The sequence below is a fragment of the Colias eurytheme genome, chromosome 4 (assembly GCF_061535395.1).
Source record: "Colias eurytheme isolate Ceu_HAF_F1 chromosome 4, ilColEury1 Martin Lab GWU primary, whole genome shotgun sequence".
Classification (NCBI taxonomy): domain Eukaryota; kingdom Metazoa; phylum Arthropoda; class Insecta; order Lepidoptera; family Pieridae; genus Colias; species Colias eurytheme.
In genome coordinates, this window is record NC_142983.1 from 2,482,953 (window position 1) to 2,504,232 (window position 21,280).

General features: G+C 31.6%; 1 protein-coding gene across 1 annotated transcript; it reads left to right on the forward strand.

Annotated features, from left to right (window-relative positions):
* The first annotated feature begins 13,035 nt into the window (after positions 1–13,035).
* On the forward strand, positions 13,036–20,772 carry LOC149908768 (carotenoid isomerooxygenase-like). The gene is made up of 13 exons (XM_090101558.1): positions 13,036–13,166; positions 13,519–13,630; positions 14,165–14,311; positions 14,633–14,743; positions 14,939–15,036; positions 15,703–15,783; positions 16,262–16,342; positions 16,562–16,686; positions 17,110–17,286; positions 18,576–18,732; positions 19,181–19,242; positions 19,386–19,484; positions 20,596–20,772. The coding sequence occupies exons 1-13, from the start codon at positions 13,067–13,069 to the stop codon at positions 20,764–20,766; spliced, it is 1,521 nt and encodes a 506-aa protein (XP_089957684.1). The 5' UTR covers positions 13,036–13,066; the 3' UTR covers positions 20,767–20,772.
* Positions 20,773–21,280: the final 508 nt, after the last annotated feature.

Below are 21,280 nucleotides of genomic sequence, written 5' to 3' on the forward strand. Positions count from 1 at the left end.
ATCTAGATCTGATTATAAAGATAATAGAAAATAAATAAAAAGATGGTTCATAGGTATGATGTATTCTAAAAGGTCATAATTACCAACTTGTTTCGCTATTTTGTACCGTATGCCGTATGTAATAGAGTTGATTTTTCCTTGACCTAATAAAAGTATTACCAGTTTCATTAATTTGAATTACTTACAATCTTTAACAGTAGCCGAATATTTCTGTATGATTTAAAAAAGGTAGTATTTATATTGTGTATATTTTAGTCCATGAGTGTTTGGACATTTTTACTTGAAAGATTTGGAAAACAAAAGTTCTACTTAATTTGCTTAAATCATCAGCTAGGAAGTCTTGCCAAAGACCTTAAAAATATTAACTTATTCAAAAATTACTGTTATTAAAAATTATTGATTAGTCATTAGATATCTTTAATTGGCAAGATATACTTACATATATATTATTTTATTCATTTTATACGTATTTATTCCTTCTAAAAGAAGAATAAGTCTTTCTAAATATATTGTGTCATATAAAATCCTTCTTTTATAGACATTAGAATTACTAAATCCTCCATATGTACATTTCCTACTAATTTACTTCAACAGAATACTATTATTATATATCTTCATATATTTTCTATCAGTGACTTCTATCCATACCATACATGTAAATAACGACACAAACTTCGCGTCTAACATGTTGTTCGAACTGATTACTATAAACTAATTTCCTAATGTATTTTCTGAGACGTTCTTTAATAATTCAATATTAATAATAATAATAGTTTAAAAAACTAAAAAACACGCTTTTTATAGAAAACCGAACTTAAAAATAGAAAATTTTATCAAATTAGTGTATTGTCATCGGTCCTCAATAAATCTACAAAGTTTGAACGAAATCTGGCCGTTTAAAGTGGGTCAAAATCGCGCCCAAAGAAGTCGGTTACAAACAAACAAACATACAGGTGAAGCTAATATAAAGCGTGTAAAAACAGGGAATCTTACTATCTCCTATGGATATCCCGTAGAGTAAGTAGATGTGCGAAGTAGCCTTGCGTCAGTTGGCCGCCTTTCTATAAGTAGACACGTAGTTAAGTTGGTACATAGTAATGATTTAGGATGTATATATGTCACGGATAGGTTTCAATTTTTTTAACCCGGGTTTTGTTTGGTAAAAATACGTTATTATTTGCGTATTTTATGGCGTTATTATAATTGACAATTGTGATATAGGCTCAGTTAAGCTCAGGAAAAGTTTAATTTCAGTAAAAAAAAAAATACAAAAAACACACTTGAAATATTTCCGTGCTCTTTTTTTTCAATTAGAAAACCTTAGTAATTTCCGGCGGCCAAATTAATATGTTTTTAATATTTACTTATCACAGTAACATTATCAATATTAAGTGTATACACGATGTATTCTTGCCTTGAAATGATATTTGTCCCTAGGTAAGGTTTATTCGTAGGACGGTTTGCCCTTCGTAGATAGGTCGTGGCCTAAATCATTTACTGTTTAAACATTGTTAAGAGTAAGGTCCTTTAAAGTGTCTTTAAAAACTTTTTTAGATTTAACCTGGAATGGTAAAATAATTTAACAGAAGTAAGAGTCTTGAATTATCTGCAATTTTCATACTAATCTTTGTTTCTAAAATTCATTGTCTGTGATGAAAATATACTTAATCGATTTCGTATAGATCGAACTAAATACCTATTTACTTAACCGTTTATTTGCATGTTAGCTTTATAGACGTTTATAGCTGTTCTTTGAGAGTATTTTAGCCTGTTATTAAAGTCTCGAAGTCGTTTCGAGGGCTATTTTCCGATTCCATTATTCGATTGCCTTTTATTGTATATATTAATCTATTGGACTAAAATGAGTCTTATGAATCCTCATTAGCCTTAACGCGTGGGTCGAACACGTTATAATAAATAAACTATAGGTTTTAGTGATTGGTAGATATTTCACATCTCGATAACATTTATGCATTTACTTTGTTATAAAATGCAAATGAAGGTAGTGTTGTGGTTCGCGATGGAACGGTATCGAAGTCCCATTGACATTAATAATCGTAGGAATTTAAATTGTTGCTCGGCTTGTAAGTATCGTTAAGGGTTGTGAATATGAGATAATGCTGTACGTTTGAGTTATACCGTGAAATGAGCCGTCTAGCGTTTAGTTATTAAGTTATGTGGAATTTGGCACATGTGTAATCTAACTGTGTTTATTGAGTTGTTTAGTTTCTCTCTGTACGCTATAATAAGAAACCTATGTAATACTCGTACAATTATGTGCCAATAGGGGTTTGAGGAATAAAATTTTGGTTGTAAAAGGCACAAATTATTTAAATAGAGTTATGAAATTTCCCTTTCTTTAATAAAATATTTCAGATAGTTGTCAAATGGATTGTTTTGAAATTTGATTGTAGTTTGATTTTTTGTTGAGTTATATTTAGAAATAATGCTGATATAAAGACAAAAATATGTTCTTTAAATATATGCCCTGTTTTTTTGGGTGAGTGAAAGGGATGCAGCATAAGTTTCATATAGCTTTATCCCTTTCTCTCACTGTAGCATTTTATCCAGATATGCTTTTATAATAAAAGTGCTGTCACGATAAATTTAATTGTAATTTATTTTGAGCTGTATTTTATTGCTATTAAGAAATTGAAATCAAGAGTTTATTTTAAGCCTATAATAGTATATTATTTATTTTTTAGTTTGTAAAATATTTTTTGTTTTCAAATTTTTATGATTTATATAATTTAGGACTAGTGAAATTATATTATTAACACGATGATATAATTATGTGTATTCTGTTATTCTAAAAGACGGAAAAGCAGTGTGTTTTTTTCGAATGCATATCTAAATAATACGTACAATATTTGCACACGTAATGAATAAGTTTTTATATATTATACATTATTTAATTTCAGTATTTTGAGATGTAATATAATGAGTTAATTTTTTTGTGTGTTTGTATTATATTATCAGTCACAAATTTCGAATATTTGAACATTGTTTGAAGAAACTAATTACTTGACGATAGTAGACAGGAGTGAATTTTGAATAATAGTGCCATCCTTGTCTAATAATATTGAGTAATGAAATGCGTGGTATGTGCGATAGAGATAGATATATTTCTGAATTTAGCTACTGTGATGATGACTTCACTCTTGTTTAATGTGCCATGTGAATCGTTGAGTTTTTAGTATTAATCATTGATTTACCAGCCCATGGAGGTGGTAATTTATATAAAAAATACTGTTAATATATATCCTGAATATTTTGAATGATTTGTAATCTTTACAAAAGAAATTGACGCTTTTTAACTCTTTCTGTATGTCATTGTATCTTTTGTAATTGGCAAGTGTTATAGATAAAAAATTGTAACGTACTTTAAATGTTACATATAAAACCTATTCATGTTATTTATATTTCTCTTTATTTCTTAATTTTTCCTATGAAGGTTAAATTTTTAACAATTTTTCCTATTACCAATCCATTCTTGGTAGATCAATGGTTATAATAGGTACCTAGTGTTTCGAATATCAGTACTTACGTGGAGTCTAGGCGGCTGTCGTTCACTGGAGTTCTAGTCATGTGTGTGTACACTGTATACATGAGTCGTAAGCCTGTGTGTGGGTAGACAATATGTTAATCATTATGGATCTTACTATGTAATAGGTGAAACTTATCTATTAAAATTGATGTCTGTTCTGTGTGTGTTTTATTTCTTATTAGTAGTAGAAAACAACGTTAATTCTTTTCCTGAAATTTACATAAAATGAGGTCTATTTTAAGCAAATAATATGAAATAAACTGGCTTCCGCGGCAAATTGTTGAGCTGCCAAGACACTCGCATCTCTTAGGAAATTGAAAGAAACAGTTCACGACCTCTATTCAGACTTACTGATTTTTTACAGAGAATTGAATTAAAATCGATCAATTCATTTCGGTGAGGTTTCCTTGCAAACACTGCTCTGACACGAGAAATTTAAAATAATATAGATCTTATCAAAAAATTCTTGATGCCATTTCAATTTTTTTATTCTATTTTTGCTGAACATCATAATATTATATCATTGACGTGAATCGTCAAAATTTTCATAAATCAAAGCAAACACAATGTTGCACTCACAAACAACAGAATCATGAAATAAAATATCAAACCACATAAAAATATAACCAATTTATCCTCTAATATTCCTTTCATCATTCAAAATGTTTCGTGCGCTGAAAATATTGAAACCCCATAATCTGTTGACCATCCACAAAGCTAATTGGCAAAACTTCGTAATGTCTGATGTTTTAGCCAACTTGGAGAAGGAATGTGAGAGATACTGCGCAAAACCAAGGTTTCCTCCAAGAAAGGTACAAATTCGAGTTCCTTGTAACGTTTTAGTTTGTAGGTCCAACATTATTTATATCGCACCCATACATACCATGATGGACAAATGAAACTACAATAATTTACTTAATTTGTACTTCATTAAATGTAACATGATATTGATAGTAACATGAAAGGTATACCTACCTTATAAGTACCTATATGTAAATCAAAGGTAAAATATTATTTTTAGTGACATGGAAATTTCTATCAGCTTAAAATACAGATTATATTTTGGTAACTTTCAATTCCAGTGGGAATTTTCTCTACAATACCCCCCAATTAAATGTCTCTTCAATCGAATCTTTTAGATCTTTCTAATTTTGGATATAGGTAGCAGTGATCGGAGCGGGCAGTGACGTCGGTCGAATCGCGGCACTTTTCCTAAAACAGCATAAGGTGATCAACGTTCTGGCGCTGTACGACGACTGTCCTGAACATATCGTCTGTGGGGTTGCCAATGATCTGGCACATATTGATACCAGCACTGAGGTGGAAGCGTATCAAGGGAAGATGTTCCTGAAAGATGCTTTACATGTTAGTTGATGAAATCTAAATACATATCGAATATCTACATAATAATCGCTTCAGCTAAATAGATTAAGCTAAATCATACTGATAGAATGAAGGGAGAATTAATAGTGTTCACACAGAACAAAACTTAAAAATAATTTAATGGTTCATTTGGTCATTACTGAATTACCGATCGTTGCCTTTAATTTTAATGCAAACAAACTCATATAGTTATTTACATTAATTTAAAGCAAAATCTTTTTCATCGAAAATCAAAATCCTTTCATCTGTATTATAATAAATAAACATTCGCAAACGTACATTTCACACAGCAATAATATTATAAGTTCGACTAAACTGTGAATATTGTCTAGTTATCCTTTAGACGCATATCTTTCCTCTATTACCTATTAGGCATTACCACCCACCTACCACCACCTATTAGCTATAACCTATAACCTATTACCACCTCCCCAAGGACGCAGACGTAGTGTTAATCTGCGGGGGTTGCTACATCCAGCCGCCGTGCTGCAACACGCCCGACCGCGACCTTTTCTTCTACAACATGCAACACGTCCGCACCACGAGTCTGGCGTGCGCGCAGTTCTGTCCGCAAGCCGTTATAGCTGTGCAGACCCCGCCCGTGGATTGTAACTACGCTCTATGTGCTTATGTATGTGGTCCTTCTGTTTATATATTAAGCTTAAACTCCTACTTAATAAGAAGTAGTCTACGATATCTTGTCCTGATAGGAGAGAAAATGGTGAAGAATCTAAATTCTTGCTTGCTTGTTTAAAACTATAGATTAGTGATAAGAAGTTATTAGGGGATTAAAAATAACAGTAGTTTGTGGGTTATTTAGGGTTTATTAAGTACATTAATTATGTAATTTTTTAAGTTCTCTCTCGATTGGCAAATTTAAAATTTCCTTGCACCTTCTTGCATCCCATCAAGTTCTTTATTTTACTTTACCAGACCCTCAAGGTAGCAGGCGTATACGACAAACGGAAAGTACTAGGTGTGAACGCAATCAATGCGATGCGAGCGAACCAGCTCTTCTGTTCCATCACCGGTTCAGACCCTTCCAAAGGCGCCACGCCGGTGGTCTGCGGCACCGGCCGATGTACTCGAGTGCCTGTGTTCTCCGCTGCTAAGGCTGGGAACTTTCCGCAGGTACCTGTAGTTTCCATGGCAACTAATAATTGTTAGTAGATATAATCGATGAAGAGCCATGTTGTGATGTCAGTCGTCGCAGCACAGCATAGCGTTTCTACGTTTTGATGTAAGAGTTAAAGAATAGGATCGAGTAAGCGCCATATTGTAGCTGATAATAATTTAAAGCAATTAATTATCGCGGTTAAGCAATGAGGTCTGACTTTTGATGTAAGACTAATCTGTTGGTTATTGATATATGCAGATAGGTTTTTCAAGTAAAACGTATTTTTAAAATGATATTCGACACAAGCACTTGCTATTACTAGAGTATTCAGAGTTATTATACTAAGGGTTCGCTGCTATACCTACTCTATGCCATCGTTAGAATCTAGTTAGTCCTTGACGAGTCTACATCTCGTTTCCAGAACTACGTTTTTACATAGGTACCTACTGTTGGGTATTAAATTATTATTATTTTTTATACTACAACCAGAAAAGGATTAATTTTATATTACTTTTAAGTTCCACGAGTTTTTATCAGATTTATGTAGCCTTCGATCATAAGTACCTAATAATTAATGATCGAACATGTAAGCTCTTAGACTTTACATATTTTTATTTTGAAGTGCAATACTCTTTTTCTCATTAGCTAAATAATTTATAATATTGCGCGAGTGAATATTTAAAAACCCTTTTTTTGTTTGGAGGATTATTAGTTGTTTGGAATGGTGAGCGTCCGTTCAAAGTTATAGCGTTATTACGAATATTACTGTACACATAAATGTATTAATTTACATACAATTGTATGCATATATATTTATTAAATGGTTTTATTTTCTTTCTACTTCCGCTAAGGCCCGATCGTCGATCGCGAATCGAGAACCGCTTACACATAACAGATGGCTGCTGTTTTTATCTATACTAATATTATAAAGAGGAAAGGTTTGATTTTTTGTTTGTTTGTTTGTATGAATTGAATAGGCTCCGAAACTACTTGGCAGATTTGAAAAATTCTTTCACTGTTGGAAAGCTACATCATTTCTGAGTGACATAGGCTAGGTTTTATCCCGGAAATCCCACGGGAACGGGAACTATGCGGGTTTTTTTTTGAAAACGCGGGCGAAGCCGCAGGCGGAAAGCTAGTTTTCTTATATTTTTTGCTCAACGATGTTCTTGAACTAGCAAAATAGATTTGAAACTCTATAGTTTTAACGGCCAATGTCAATAAGTGGCTTCGCGATTGATCAATTTACATCGAAAATACGATGGATCGTATTATTTAGGTTCGCTTCTGGGATTGTATTTCATTGTAAATCACGTGACAACTATACGAAAAAAATGCAATGTTGTTCACATGAAACCGAATGTTTAGTTCCTAATTTCCATGCTGTAACACATTTTTATGTAGGAATAAGTATACCTAATGTCAAAGAAAATTTAATTCGATTTACCCACAAGGATTTAATTGTAGAATGGAATAAATACCTATTGAAAAAAAGTGTCGACTTTCGAATTTCGATCAATGAAGAAGTAACATCTTGAAATGCATAATATGCAATGGGACTGAATTGATCAACCTTTTACGTGATGTTTTTCCATACCCTGAAATAATTTTATAATAATATTTATATTTTTTCACAGACACAAGCAGATTGCCTAACCCGGCTGGTGAGAGAAGCAGACGAGATTATATGTAAAGTGAAAAGCAACCGGGAACAGGGCCACCTCTCTATTGGATTCTCTTCAGCTAGATTCGTTACCAATATAATGCAGGGTAATATTTTAGTAGTTTTATAGATATATGATCATGGTGAAATATCGGAAAAGTATAAGAATTTTAAGCAGATTTGAAATTAAGATTTTAAAATGAATTTTCTTTTAAAAATGAATTCTTCGTCGCCAGTGGTTTTCAAGACAACAACCTGTGAGAAAAATACCAATTCAAATTATATCACGGTGCCGCTAGTCTTGAAACATCTTAAAGAAAAATAATCTATTTCCTTTCCAGAGGTGAAAATTAAAAAGGAAAATTCCTTAAAATTTTTTTATTGCTATAATAAATCAGAGTGGGCAAGTCTAGTCACTAGTGTAGAACACAGTGTGTTAGCCTATAATTAATTGTTGCACTTGATTTGTTAAATTGCATTCTCCTTGTATGTCTAAAATTAGTGTTAACAATTGTTGGCTATCCTTTGTAAAATAAATAAATAAATAAATAAATAAATAAATAACACAATTAATTTTATGGGTTTTCACAACGTGGCGGTAATTCATAATGTACAAAGTAACTAATATTTCCCAGGTCTCTTCGAGAAACCCACATTCATAGACAGCGCACTAGTCGAACAGGGGGACCCGGGCAAATGCTACAATATGCGGATTTGCGCGACCCCCGTCACTGTGGGCAGGAGCGGTGTGCAAGAGTATGCTGTGCCCACGCTCAATGAGTCTGAGAAGAGATTACTGGAAGATAGCAAGTTAGTTTATATAGCATGTTTTTTATTTAATGTGTTCGGGTAGGTATTTCCTGGGTATTTAGAAATAAAGCTTTTTAGGTACGCCTATCGCGGTTTCCATCTTCCGTTTCGAATTAAACAACGAGCTTTGTAAAGGCGTAGTATTTTAATCTCAGTAATACTAGTGAAATGTAATACTTACTTCATACCAGAATTTTAAGCCTCGGCTACGTAGCAACTGTGTTTTTATTATCGTAGCCTCAGTTTATCATAATAGACAAAAAAATATTTAATCTTCTTAAAACATATATAACTATTTGTTTGCCGTTTTTCTATATTATTCTAGATTATAAAATACGTACTTATTTGATATGACGTTTTTATTTACCGTATATGATTTCAGGTGTGACTTGGAAGACATGCTAAACCTCGGCAAATGCTACGCGCTCGGCGACGAATATTATCTTCACCCGCAAAAAGTGTGTCCGTGTATCAAGTGTCTGCAATGCCCTGAGTGCGAACCGAGGAAAAAAATTAAACAATGATTTTTGGCGGGATTTTCATAAGTTTTTTTTTTAATAAATGAATCTGTGGTAAATTATATTGAAATGTACGGTTATAAATAAACGTTGTAATAAATTTAATTTATAATAAAAATAGCAAACTTATTTTTGTTGTTTTATTTATAAACAGAACACTACTAAATTTCCTTGTCAGTGGTTAGTTTTTGAAAATTACCAAATAAAAATAATGTGCATAATATTTTAGCTAGTTGATTTACATTATTACAATTTTACTTATTGAAACAATATTGATGGTTGCACTGTGCACGGCATACATTTTCCGTTATTATAATAATTTTCGGAATATTTTTAATGGTTGCATAGCATACATTTTTCTCTAGATATTTTCTCTATCTATACTTATACAAATTATAAAAATTTTAAACAGAATTGTCTTCTGAAAATTTTCACTTTAATAAATTATTCACCACGCCGGCCGCTTAGGTATTCTACTCGCATAAAATAAGATTCCTTCATGTCACAAGCATTTTATTTAGCATTAGTTAAATTGCAATAGCGTTATCCTCATGGGTCCCTGGAGGTCAGTCAGGGTCAGCTAGATCATGAACTTGCGCGGCCTTGTCCGCGGAGGTCGTGCGCTCCCCAGACTGTCCTGTGACGTCATCGCGTGTGGCGCGAAACGAGAGCGATTTTAGTATTCTTTTTTTAAATAGCACTAGAAGAGAGAATGTAATACAGACTTATGTTAAACTGGCAATTTGATAGATCTGCGAAAAGTTTAGAAAGGTACATTTAAAGAAGCTTATGATGAGGCTTAGGTATTATTACTAAAAAAGATTATTAGGTGAATAATTATACGAAGAAAGATTGGTCAAATCACAAATGTAAATTAATAAAAATTTATACATTTAGGCTCTATGTGATAGGTACTAATTTGAATCTTGTATGTGTAACAATGTATTAACTAACGATCGCAGTATAAGAAGAATAAGAAAAACAATTTTCAAGTTGAACTACTTATACAATAATTTTTTAACAGTTGCAAAGTTGTAGAATTAAACCAGTTTAAAGTAAATCGCCTATAGCTTGTTCTATTCAACGCCCCTACACGTTCAATGTCAGGAACACAACATATAGGAACTGATGTGCACTTAACTAATATAATGTGACCGTGGCTGTTATATAATCTTTAATATAAGGTAAACGTTTCCAGAAACCATCACTTTTAGAGTCCTTAAAAGTCCTCAAAAATAATTTATTTTTAATTTTTTAACGTGGCGTTTATCATCAGTAATAAAAACATCAAAATATTATTAATTCGTTGGGAGTAAAATTTTCATGTGTCATGCAAATTCTAGACAATTTTTTGCATGATAATAAATAACTAACTGGCTAATCTGCTGGTCGTAAAAAATATTGTTAGCTATTTCACATTATTGACGTACTCTACCTGTGTGCAATGTGGACATTGGCTCGACCGAGAAAAGCGCGTGGACCGCTAGGTCCATCGGAAAATGATTTTCGATGCTGACATTACTACTACCACTACTTTCATTCGACTTTCATTTGCTCCTGAACAAATTATTAGGTATTGTATGGTGTTATGATGATAGAATATTAGATTGTAGCTATGTATGTATTTTTCTGGCTTTGTTACCTGAGAACTTACCAATTTGTGAACGGGTTTTGATTGAAGTTTTTCAGTTGCTAGCCTTCCGGTTGGTCCCATTTGAAGGCCATTTCAAGGCGGTTTAATTTTTGTTAAAAATAATTATATGGCCTAATCTTGTAAAAAATGCCTCATACACCACACAATAGTATATATGTATATAATATATATGAATTGGATTTGGTTTCGAAATGATCAATATTTTTCAGAGACTATTGAAAATATAAAACGATCCTTTCTTTGGCGGTATTTGTAGTTAATAGGTCAAAGAAACCACGAGTAAGTTAAACGATTAAATAGTGCAAATGGATGATTCGAACCTTGAATACAACGATATAATGAGCTGGTAATGAAAAGATGGATTGCCAATTTTGCGTAAACGATATTGCATTGAATTCTATTTCTGCGATGTAACAAAAATACAGTCCAAGAGACTTACTCCTATTTTGAAATCGGTTAAAGGGTCCGAAAATCATTACAACTCTATTTTTCTATTTATTCGTCTAGTTTATTCGTCTAGCGCTTGTTGCTTTTCTGAAGTGGGAAACGGAAAAATAAACAAATAAACGCTTGCATCTAAAAATAAGAATGTTATTAGAACTTGTGTAGGATTATACGAAAATTATAGCGCCTCTGCGCTATAAGTTTGGTTATCCATGTTAACCAAACCATTCTGTAGACAATTATTATATGTTAGTTGTCTAAAAAATGGTTCTTCTTAACATTAACGTTGTCCCTACTGTTGTAGAGAACTGGCACACTTCAAATCGGTTAAATATTTTAAATGCTAAGTATATTGTCACCAATTTAGACGATTTCTGGAGTACCAAGTACAACGTATAACCCGCACCCGTAGGTACGGTAAAATCGTTAAAAAACTTTTAGATATTCATTTACTATTGATACAATTTATATCATTGATGCTGAAAGCGTTTTATTCTCATGTAGTGTGGCACAATTACATTTTCGTTAATTTTCGATAGCGTGGCTTATGTCATTAGAAAAAAGCTTGTAAGTGGTAATTACTAGGAACAAAATACTTCACGAAATGATGGTCTAATGTAATGTTGTTTCAGTCGGGGCCGTGAACGATCGTCCGCGAGACGGACAGTGAGTACACAATATTTAAATTTTAAACTCAAAATGCTCAAAATTTATTGTTTTTGCCGTCGTGAGTTTAAAGTTTATTTATGCTACTGTTTATTTTTGTATGTTGTAATGTTATATCACAGGTTCTGAGTAATAGATGTTTTGTGTATTCTGAAAACGCAAGTCTCAATTTTGTATTTCTGCCAACATGTTTATTAGAGATTTGAAAGTCCTTACACTTGTATTTTCAAAATGTTTTACAATTACTTTGTGAAATATGAATAATAATGACATCATCGCAAATTAAATTGATTATATTTGCTAATATTTTATATACATTTAACTGAAGAGTCAAATTTATGTGCGGATTAGTCAAATGAGGAAGAGATATTTGATAGTCACGTGTTAAAATTCACAAACAGTTTTTTTTTGCAATATAAATAAATATGTAGTATATCTATAGAGCCATACCTTTATTAGCCTCCAAGAAGGTTACACGAGCCCTTAAGGTTCACCCTTTCAGTTGTGAAATACGTGAACCATTTTCATAGCGGTTTTTTGGTGAAATTTTCAATTGGTGCGTGGACTTTCTTCATAAATAATATGTTTGTTTTGTTTTATAATTTATTGATAGTATAAAGTGCTTATAATATTATTTTCATTAATTTATGTTATTTAAATGGTGAGTTTAAAATATGTTATTTGGTTTAATTAATATCTAATATGATACGCGTTTGTTTTTATCCATACGTTTTTCCTTAATAATGGTGCGATAGCAGTGTAGGTACAGTTTTTTTATTCAATTTGTAGTAAATATCAATAAATTATATTTTTTTCGTAGGAAAATTATTATCTTAATTTCGGTTAAACATAATATGTTATTCACAAATAAAAAGTAACGATATATATAACAAAATCTGTACAATGTGATTAAATATCTTCTACAGAAATAGATATTATAATTAAATTATACTTGCTATCTATTGGATAAGCATCTCTTACTTCGCTATAACGCAGTATGTGAACTGCAACGAAGATATAAGTTTTACGTTATTTGACTAAATCATGATATCTATACAGAATCTGATGATTAGACCTAGAACAATGTATTAATATTATATTTTTATTTTAATCAAATTTTTATACCTTCATTTTAGACACATACTTACATAGATTAGATTTTTTTAAGTTATTTTTGTGTGATTGTTATTTTCGTCATAAATAAAACAATAGAAACCAATATTTCAGGTTATTTTATGTAAAAAGTAATTGTTTTGTTCAAACGATGGCGAGTGGAAGAAAGCTTTATCCAAATTGTGATTCCAACGTATGGCTTCGGTCCTGTGGGGAGGAAATTGTTGAACCAGTGAAAGGAACAATCACAGGTAAGGCTTTTTATTTTTTTATGTGAGTTTTATGTATACTTAATTGAGGGTTGTGATGTTTTAGAATAATTTTTGGTGACTAGATCAAATTTCGATTCCTTTTTAGAATAAAAACATAGTCTGTAGAATTATGGAAACGTAATAAGACGATAAAGTAAAAGACAACATTCAAAAATTTATTATAATTTATTGCCAGATAGTCGTTTTTGCCAATTTATGTAAAAAATTTAATGTCTCTGTACATTTTCCTGTCTTAAACTTCTCCATAAACACATACCAATATAACACACATCACTCTACGTAATTATATACCTTATACCTGAATAATATTAAAGCTTAAATTCTAATGCAGGCCGAATGCCGCCGTGGCTACGCGGGACGCTGCTACGAAACGGTCCGGGCTCGCTCAATGTAGGCTCTATGCGATATAAGCACTTGTTTGATAGTGCCGCTCTTTTACATAGGTAAGTATTTGATGTGTAAATGAAAAAATATCAAAATAATATTAAGATTTCTCAAGTAACTGGAAATTAACAATTCACAAAAACGATTTTTTGTATGTATAGTAAAATTTTTACTTTTGTATGTATGAAGCGATGTTTTCTATCTTCTTTACTGTCGTTCCAAGAAACAACGTTTCACAATTCGTACCGTATTTTTTTAATGTGCTACGGAGTTACCTAATCAATACTATCTATACTTATACCTCTATTATAAAGCTGAAGTTTGTTTGTATGAACACGTTAATCTCGGGAACTACTGGTCCGATTTGAAAAATTCTTTCGGTATTAGATAGCTAATTTATTGAGGAATGCTATAGCCTCTATAGGCTATCATCACGCTAAAACCAACAAGAGCTGAGCCACGCCGGTGAAACCGCGGGGCGCAGCTAGTTCTCTATACCCATATCTTTTAGTAAACACAAATTTTTGAGTCAACTGAACGTAATCCTACTTTTCTATATCCTTAACTTAATAAGTGATCAATTTGATTGCTAGATTTTCGATCAACGACGGCCAGGTTACATACCAATGTCGTTTCCTCCGCTCCAACACTTACAAGAAGAACCAAGCGGCGCAGCGGATCGTCGTCACGGAGTTTGGTACGAAGGCTGTACCAGACCCTTGTCATACTATTTTCGATAGGTAAAATCTAAATATTTCTTGTAGGTATATTTTATAATATATATGCGACGTATCTGTTATTTAAATAAATTTAATTTTAATAATTAATTAAAAAAACAGTGCGATGGCACTTGACAAAAAAAAATTTTTTTATTAGATTAAATTAGAATTCGAATCCGTCGATTCTTCACAATTTGAATTAAATAACAATGCAATGCGAACATAATACCTATGTAAGTATTAAGTGTGTAAGTATTAAGTAATTAACAAAGTACTTAGTTTTAATATATACCTACTATGAAATATTTAAAGCATGTTTTTTTTATTCTATCTATATTACAGAGTTTCCGCCATTTTCAATCCAGCGGAATCAATATCAGACAACGCCATGATATCTGTGTACCCATTTGGAGATGAAATATATGCATTCACAGAAGGACCCGTTATACATAGGTAAATATAATATAAATGTTATATATAAATGTATATATGTAATGACATATCATATATTTTACTGTAGTTATTTTAGTCCATAATTCACCTTCACAAACATATTATATTCATAACATATCTTAAGCATCTTCACATGCAAACAAAATACTAATTAATCGAGTATGTAGTACATATATTATATTATGTTGTTTTCAGGATAGACCCCACAAACCTGGACACAATGGAGAGGATTAATCTTTTGGATCGCGTTGCTCTCATAAATCACACATCGCATCCGCATGTCATGCCTAATGGTAGAAATATTTTTATCGTATAATCTTTAGAATATACGATTAATGATGACGAAAGAAAACAGGCAAACATACGAGCCTACCTACGAGCTATAGTTCTTAGTAGCTACGGATAATCGATTCCTACTGATTCTTCTGAAAGTTCATATTTACCAATCTATGCAATATTTTAAGGAATTCATAATGTTATTGTGTTAAAAAATAATTAATACTATACAGTGTGTCCGGACATGACATACCGATATTTGAAAGGGCTATTCTCCAGGTATTTTTATCGACAATTCAACCCCTCTACAGTCCCCTTCCTCACCCCCCTCAAAATGGTTTTCGAATTTTTTAAAGTATGTTTCATCACTCTTATCAATTAAATTTGTTTAGTGGTCCCTAGAATAACTTGTTATTGTTCAAATAAAACCAAATTTAGTATTTTGTGACACTCACTTTCGAAGTTATTACAATTTTCATAAATTCACTATCCGAATTGATAGGTTTGCCATTTTGAGGGGGGTGAGGTAGGGGACTGTAGAGGGGTTGAATTGTCGATAAAAATACCTGGAGAATAGCCCCTTCAAATATCGGTATGTCATGTCCGGACACACTGTATATCGTAGCTGTTAATACTATATTCGTAATACATTGATCAAAATATTTGCCAATATTTATTTTCAGGCGACGTATATAATGTCGGAATGTCTATTGTTTCGGGAAGGTTACGGCATGTGGTCGTCAAATTTCCTTTTGAAGAGAAAGGTACAATATTTTTTTTTGTAATTAAACGATTTTATTGTAAAATACTACTATTGTACAATATCTAGATAGGAAAAAATGAGAATATGTTGTAATTAGAAATCATAATTTAGCTTTAAAATCCTAGTGACTAATTCACCATTAATAAAACGTCAAACTAATAAAGCGCGTCACACACGGTGAAGATACTATAATATTTTATGTTAAGATTCTCTAATATAAAATATTACAGTATCTTAAGGTATCCGGTATCAGCGTTCTGACCATCATTTTTCTTTTTGTCATTGCGTACTAAGACCCCGGCCCTGTAGAACCGCCATCCTGTTACAAATGACCCGAAACACTGACACAAAATTTCGGGTCATTTGTAACAGGATAGCGGTTCTACAGGGCCGGGGTCTTAGTACGCAATGACAAAAAGAAAAATGATGGTCAGAACGCTTAATATGAATACAATAATTCTTAATAAATGCGTTTTCAGGTGATATGTTTGCCAACGCTGAAATAGTTGGTAGTATGAAACCAAGATGGTCGCTTCATCCAGCCTATATGCATACTTTTGGTAAATGAATATGCATACTTTTTAAACTTACTCTAAAAACCGAAAAGAAATTGTTCAGGGGCAGGATTCAAACCCACGTCTTTCGCTCTACATTTGCTACGACTTAGACTTTTTTCAAATTTCGGATTGTCGTACACATAATGGATTACATTTATTTATTATATTTTATAATACATTAAATATTTAATACCAAATGTTAAAAAAATGTACAATTTTCAGGAATAACGGAGAACTATTTTGTCATAGTAGAGCAGCCTCTTACAGTGTCGTTAATAAACATGGTCAGAAATCAACTCACAAACCAACCGCTTATAGCCAGTTTGAAGTGGTTTTCTGAATACGAGGTATTTCCTATTTTTTAATGAATAAATTAAAAATTAACGCTTTATTAAAAATGATGTTAGAAAAGTTTTTACATTGACAAAATTCTAAGGTCAAAATTCATGTTTAAATTAATTAATTAAGTATTAATTAAGTATTTAAAAAATGTAAAATTGTTTTTCCATCAATATTTATTTTACATGATGATTCAATTTTATTTGGGATATTTATGAAATGAAACACAAAATCTTTATTGCATAAAGGGCCGATTTTTCAATCCTTGGTTAAAATTTATCCGTCTAATAAGGTAAACGTTCTGTAAACTATCAAATACGGACAATTAGAATACATTTTTTAAATGGTAGTTTAATACTTTATTCGACGAATAAGTTTTAACAAAGTTAAAAAATACATTTAAATCATAATACATATGCAATTACTTCCAGACTCACATAGTTCTTATAAGTCGAACAACAGGCGATGAAATAAAGCGCTACAGAACGGATACAATGTTTTTCTTGCATATAATAAATAGTTTTGAACATGAAGGAAAATTAGTGGTCGATCTGTGCGCTTATAAAGACGCCAAAGTGCTGGATGCAATGTACGTGGATGCTATTGAGGTGGGTAAATTTATTAAGTAGTTTTACAAAATATGATAATATAATCTAAATAGTAATAGTATGAAACAAAATCCCGCTGTCCACATGTATTCTTAGATCTTTAAAACTATGCAATGGATACGGGTTTTTTTAAGTAAAGGGACCACTCTATCTCTATCTCTATCACTTAAAAAGTAATCACTCTTTAGGAAGTTTTTAGTATGTAAATCGTTTAATAATATAAATATAGCACTAAAATTACTTATTTATATGTATATTATTTTCATGACAATAAGATGAATCTTCAGTATAGTTATTTGTTTAATTTCATATTAAGAAAGAGCAATTATTGATGATGCAAAAAACGCACAATCAGTATTCGATCCCTAACCACTAGGTCTTGTGAACTAGTGCTCTTATTTTAACATTATTGTCAATTAATGTCACCATTTCTTATCCACTGGATAATGACCTCGTGTTTTAATTATGCTCTCCCAATTGTTTATTATTCACTGATATCTTCTTGCAGTTTCAATATAAACCAATCCCAAAACTTTCCAATCAAATGTATTATTTTTAAGACAATATTTGTAAATATTGAGTGTTAATAGATACGAACAAGTTTATTATTTTTAACCTTCATTAATAATTTGCGTATTACAGGCGTGATAATGATTTTAACGCTATCAACGTTGCAGCAAATATTTTTACGATACATTGATTAGTGTTTACTTGATGCGAAGTTAAGAAAATCTTATCAAATGTAAATAAATTTAATTATTGGCCTTAATTTTTAACTTTACAAATACCTTACTCACTCGAAAATGCATACATTACAAGCTTTCGCCGAGTTCCAAAACTCCTAAATGAAATGCCGTCGGAAAAGAAAAAGATTGATCAATCGCAGACCCAGCTTTCAGCCTATTCTTTAAAATATATTATAATACTAGATTACCGACCGCGGCTTCGCCCGCGTTTTCAAAGAAAAACCCGTATAGTTCTCGATCCCGTGGGATTTTCAGGATAAAACCTATCCTATGTGTTAATCCAAGTTACCTTCTATATGTGTGCTAAATTTCATTGTAATCGGTTCAGTAGTATTTGCGTGAAAGAGTAACAAACACACACATCCTCACAAACTTTCGCATTTTCGCTTTCGGATAGGAACGGATGTGTGGATTCTCAAAACTGTTAATTTTTGTGACGATTATCGAAAAGACTGGCTTTTTTCTGATATTTGCAGTATGTTTGTTATTTACATCAAATTGTCTTTCCGATAATATTTCTAAAAAGTAAATTTCCAAACACAGACAATGCAAACAAATGCCGACTATGCTGCATGGTTTAGAGGCAGACCCAAAAGACTGGAGATGGACCTAAACGATCCCAATATGACAAAAATCGATGCAGAATTGTTGGCAGATGTTGGATGTGAAACACCAAAGACTTATTATGAAAAATACAACGGTAAGAAAAGATTTCAGTCAGAAATTATTTCAATAATTATTTGACCGATTTGGCCTTTACCCAAATGTTAATGATTTTGGCAAGGAAAAGCTGTAATGTGTGATTAAATTTATGCATTGTTTATTTCAACGTTGTTGCTTGACCTAATTAGAAGAAATCCTGACTATTGCGTCAGAGGATTTGTTTTGAGGAGATATATTTAACGGAAATATATACAGAATCACGAGAGCTATCGGAAAACATCGCAATTTTGTGTTTATGTGTTTTTAAAAAACATTGATCAACACATTTAAAAAGTTTTCATACATACATGGCACATACTGGCTTTGATTCTCTTTTTTATCTTTGAACTTTGGTTATACGAAATGTATGAAATTATCCATAATCCATATTATTTTCTTACTTGTAAAAAATTAAATTAGTATCTATTCTATTGTATTATTTTCAGGTCGTGCTTATAGATATTTCTACGCCATCAGCTCTGATGTAGATGCAGAGCATCCAGGATCAGTAAGTATATAGATAATATTAAGCCTTAACTAGCCTTTACAAATAAATGTAGATAAAATATATTTTTGGTAATCTCAAAAATAAAGCAGAGTATTCTGCAAATAGCAATATTATAGAATTATTTTTCTTGTAAAATTTTTCAGATAATCAAAGTGGACACAAAAACTGGTAAAGTGACGACCTGGTGGGACGATGGCTGTTATCCCAGTGAGCCTATATTTGTGCCTCGACCGGATTCTACGGTATTTATCCATTAATAATTGAATAAATGTTAACTGTACCCAATAATTATAAGTTTTATTATAGCTATTACAATTTCTGATAAGTCTGTGAAACATTCATTATATTCATTATTATTTAACAACTTATTACAGTTTTTAACAATAAATTTCGAATTCAAAATCAATATTAACATATGTATGTACATTGTACATAAAATATTAAATGAGTAATTAAAATTGAGACAAGACCAATGCGGGTTAAATTGAATTGTGGGTTCCGTTGCTTATAACCAATGAGTCGTCCAATGGCTGTCACATACGCTCTGCTTACATCCAACGTTGAGAAAAAAGAATGTACCTGAAATTAAAAAGACATTAAATTACAGTGATAAGATTTCATTAAAGATTTGTTTTCTGGTTATAATATTATTGCTTTGTTTTAGCAAGTTTGCTTGATGTGTCATACACTTGTATGACACATCAACCGATATATTTGTTTACTATTTGTAGCATATATTAATTCGATCTACAAAATAAAACAGCTACGGACTATAAAGATGTATATAGATCACCTCATTTGGTACACATCAACTCATTCGGTATCTACTAATTATAGTCGGTACGTACGTTTGGAAAGCTGTTTATGATATAATACTATATGCATAAATAATATTGCTACAGATTTCAAAGAAATTGGAAATTCCAAAAGATTAAAAAGATCAAACATTTTGGAAACTAAAATAATGTTATCCGGATTACTTACGTTATACTACTGATGTACTGCAGAACCCTAAAAATACAACTTTCCGTTACTCGGCCAAGCTTTGAAACTCAAACATAATAAAAGGATCTGATGCGACTGACTGATAAAAATGATGTCCAAAGGTCGATGGTTTCAAATTCCATGTATGTAGGTTTGGTTTGTTTTGAAGGCACTGTAGGTACTCGTTAATTGTAATAAGGATGTACTTTATACCTACTTAAAAATATTTATTAGTATCTACGAGATATGGATAACAATAAAAACACAAAATTTGACACTTTCAACGTACAAACATAGGCATAATTTAGTAATCTTTTTGTACCCTTTTTTCTTTGCTAATTATTCTGTAACGATGTTTTTTCACTCCAGGAAGAAGATGATGGTATACTATTATGTGCCATTGTGTTCGGAGACGAGGAACGTCGGGTGGGACTCTTAGTATTGGATGCAAAGACTTTCCAAGAAGAAGCAAGAGCTATTTTTGAAACTCCATCGCCGGCACCGAAGTGTTTACATGGCTGGTTCTTGCCAGCGAAATAGTTGAATATTGGAATAAATTATTTATTGCTAATAGTCTTTTATTTGCTTATTGTTATATTAATAAGTATAACTAAATTCTAAGTGATTTAATGAAGAAGAAAATGGGACATCATCACATAATTTTTTGTTTACAGGTTGCATTATTATGACAATGTGATTTTATTGCTGTACCTAACACCTATACTGCTTTTAATCTTGCGATTAAATTCCTAAATTTCTTTAAAATAACCATCTAGATATATGTATGAAAATAACATACATTTATAATGTAGGTACTTCGACGTAGACACTGTACTCTACAGGTTAAATGCCAACTCTATACTTCGTTTTGTGCAAATATGCAGAAAAATCTTTACAGGATTATAAAAATTTAACCATTTCTGGAAAACCCTGTATTTGGCAAACCTAATTATAAACTATTATTTATTTTTAGCCGATATCTCCAGCCGATTTATAAGTCGTGTATCATAAGCTTAGATTGCGTGTAGCTATCCTATGTTTTATCTGTGCCAGA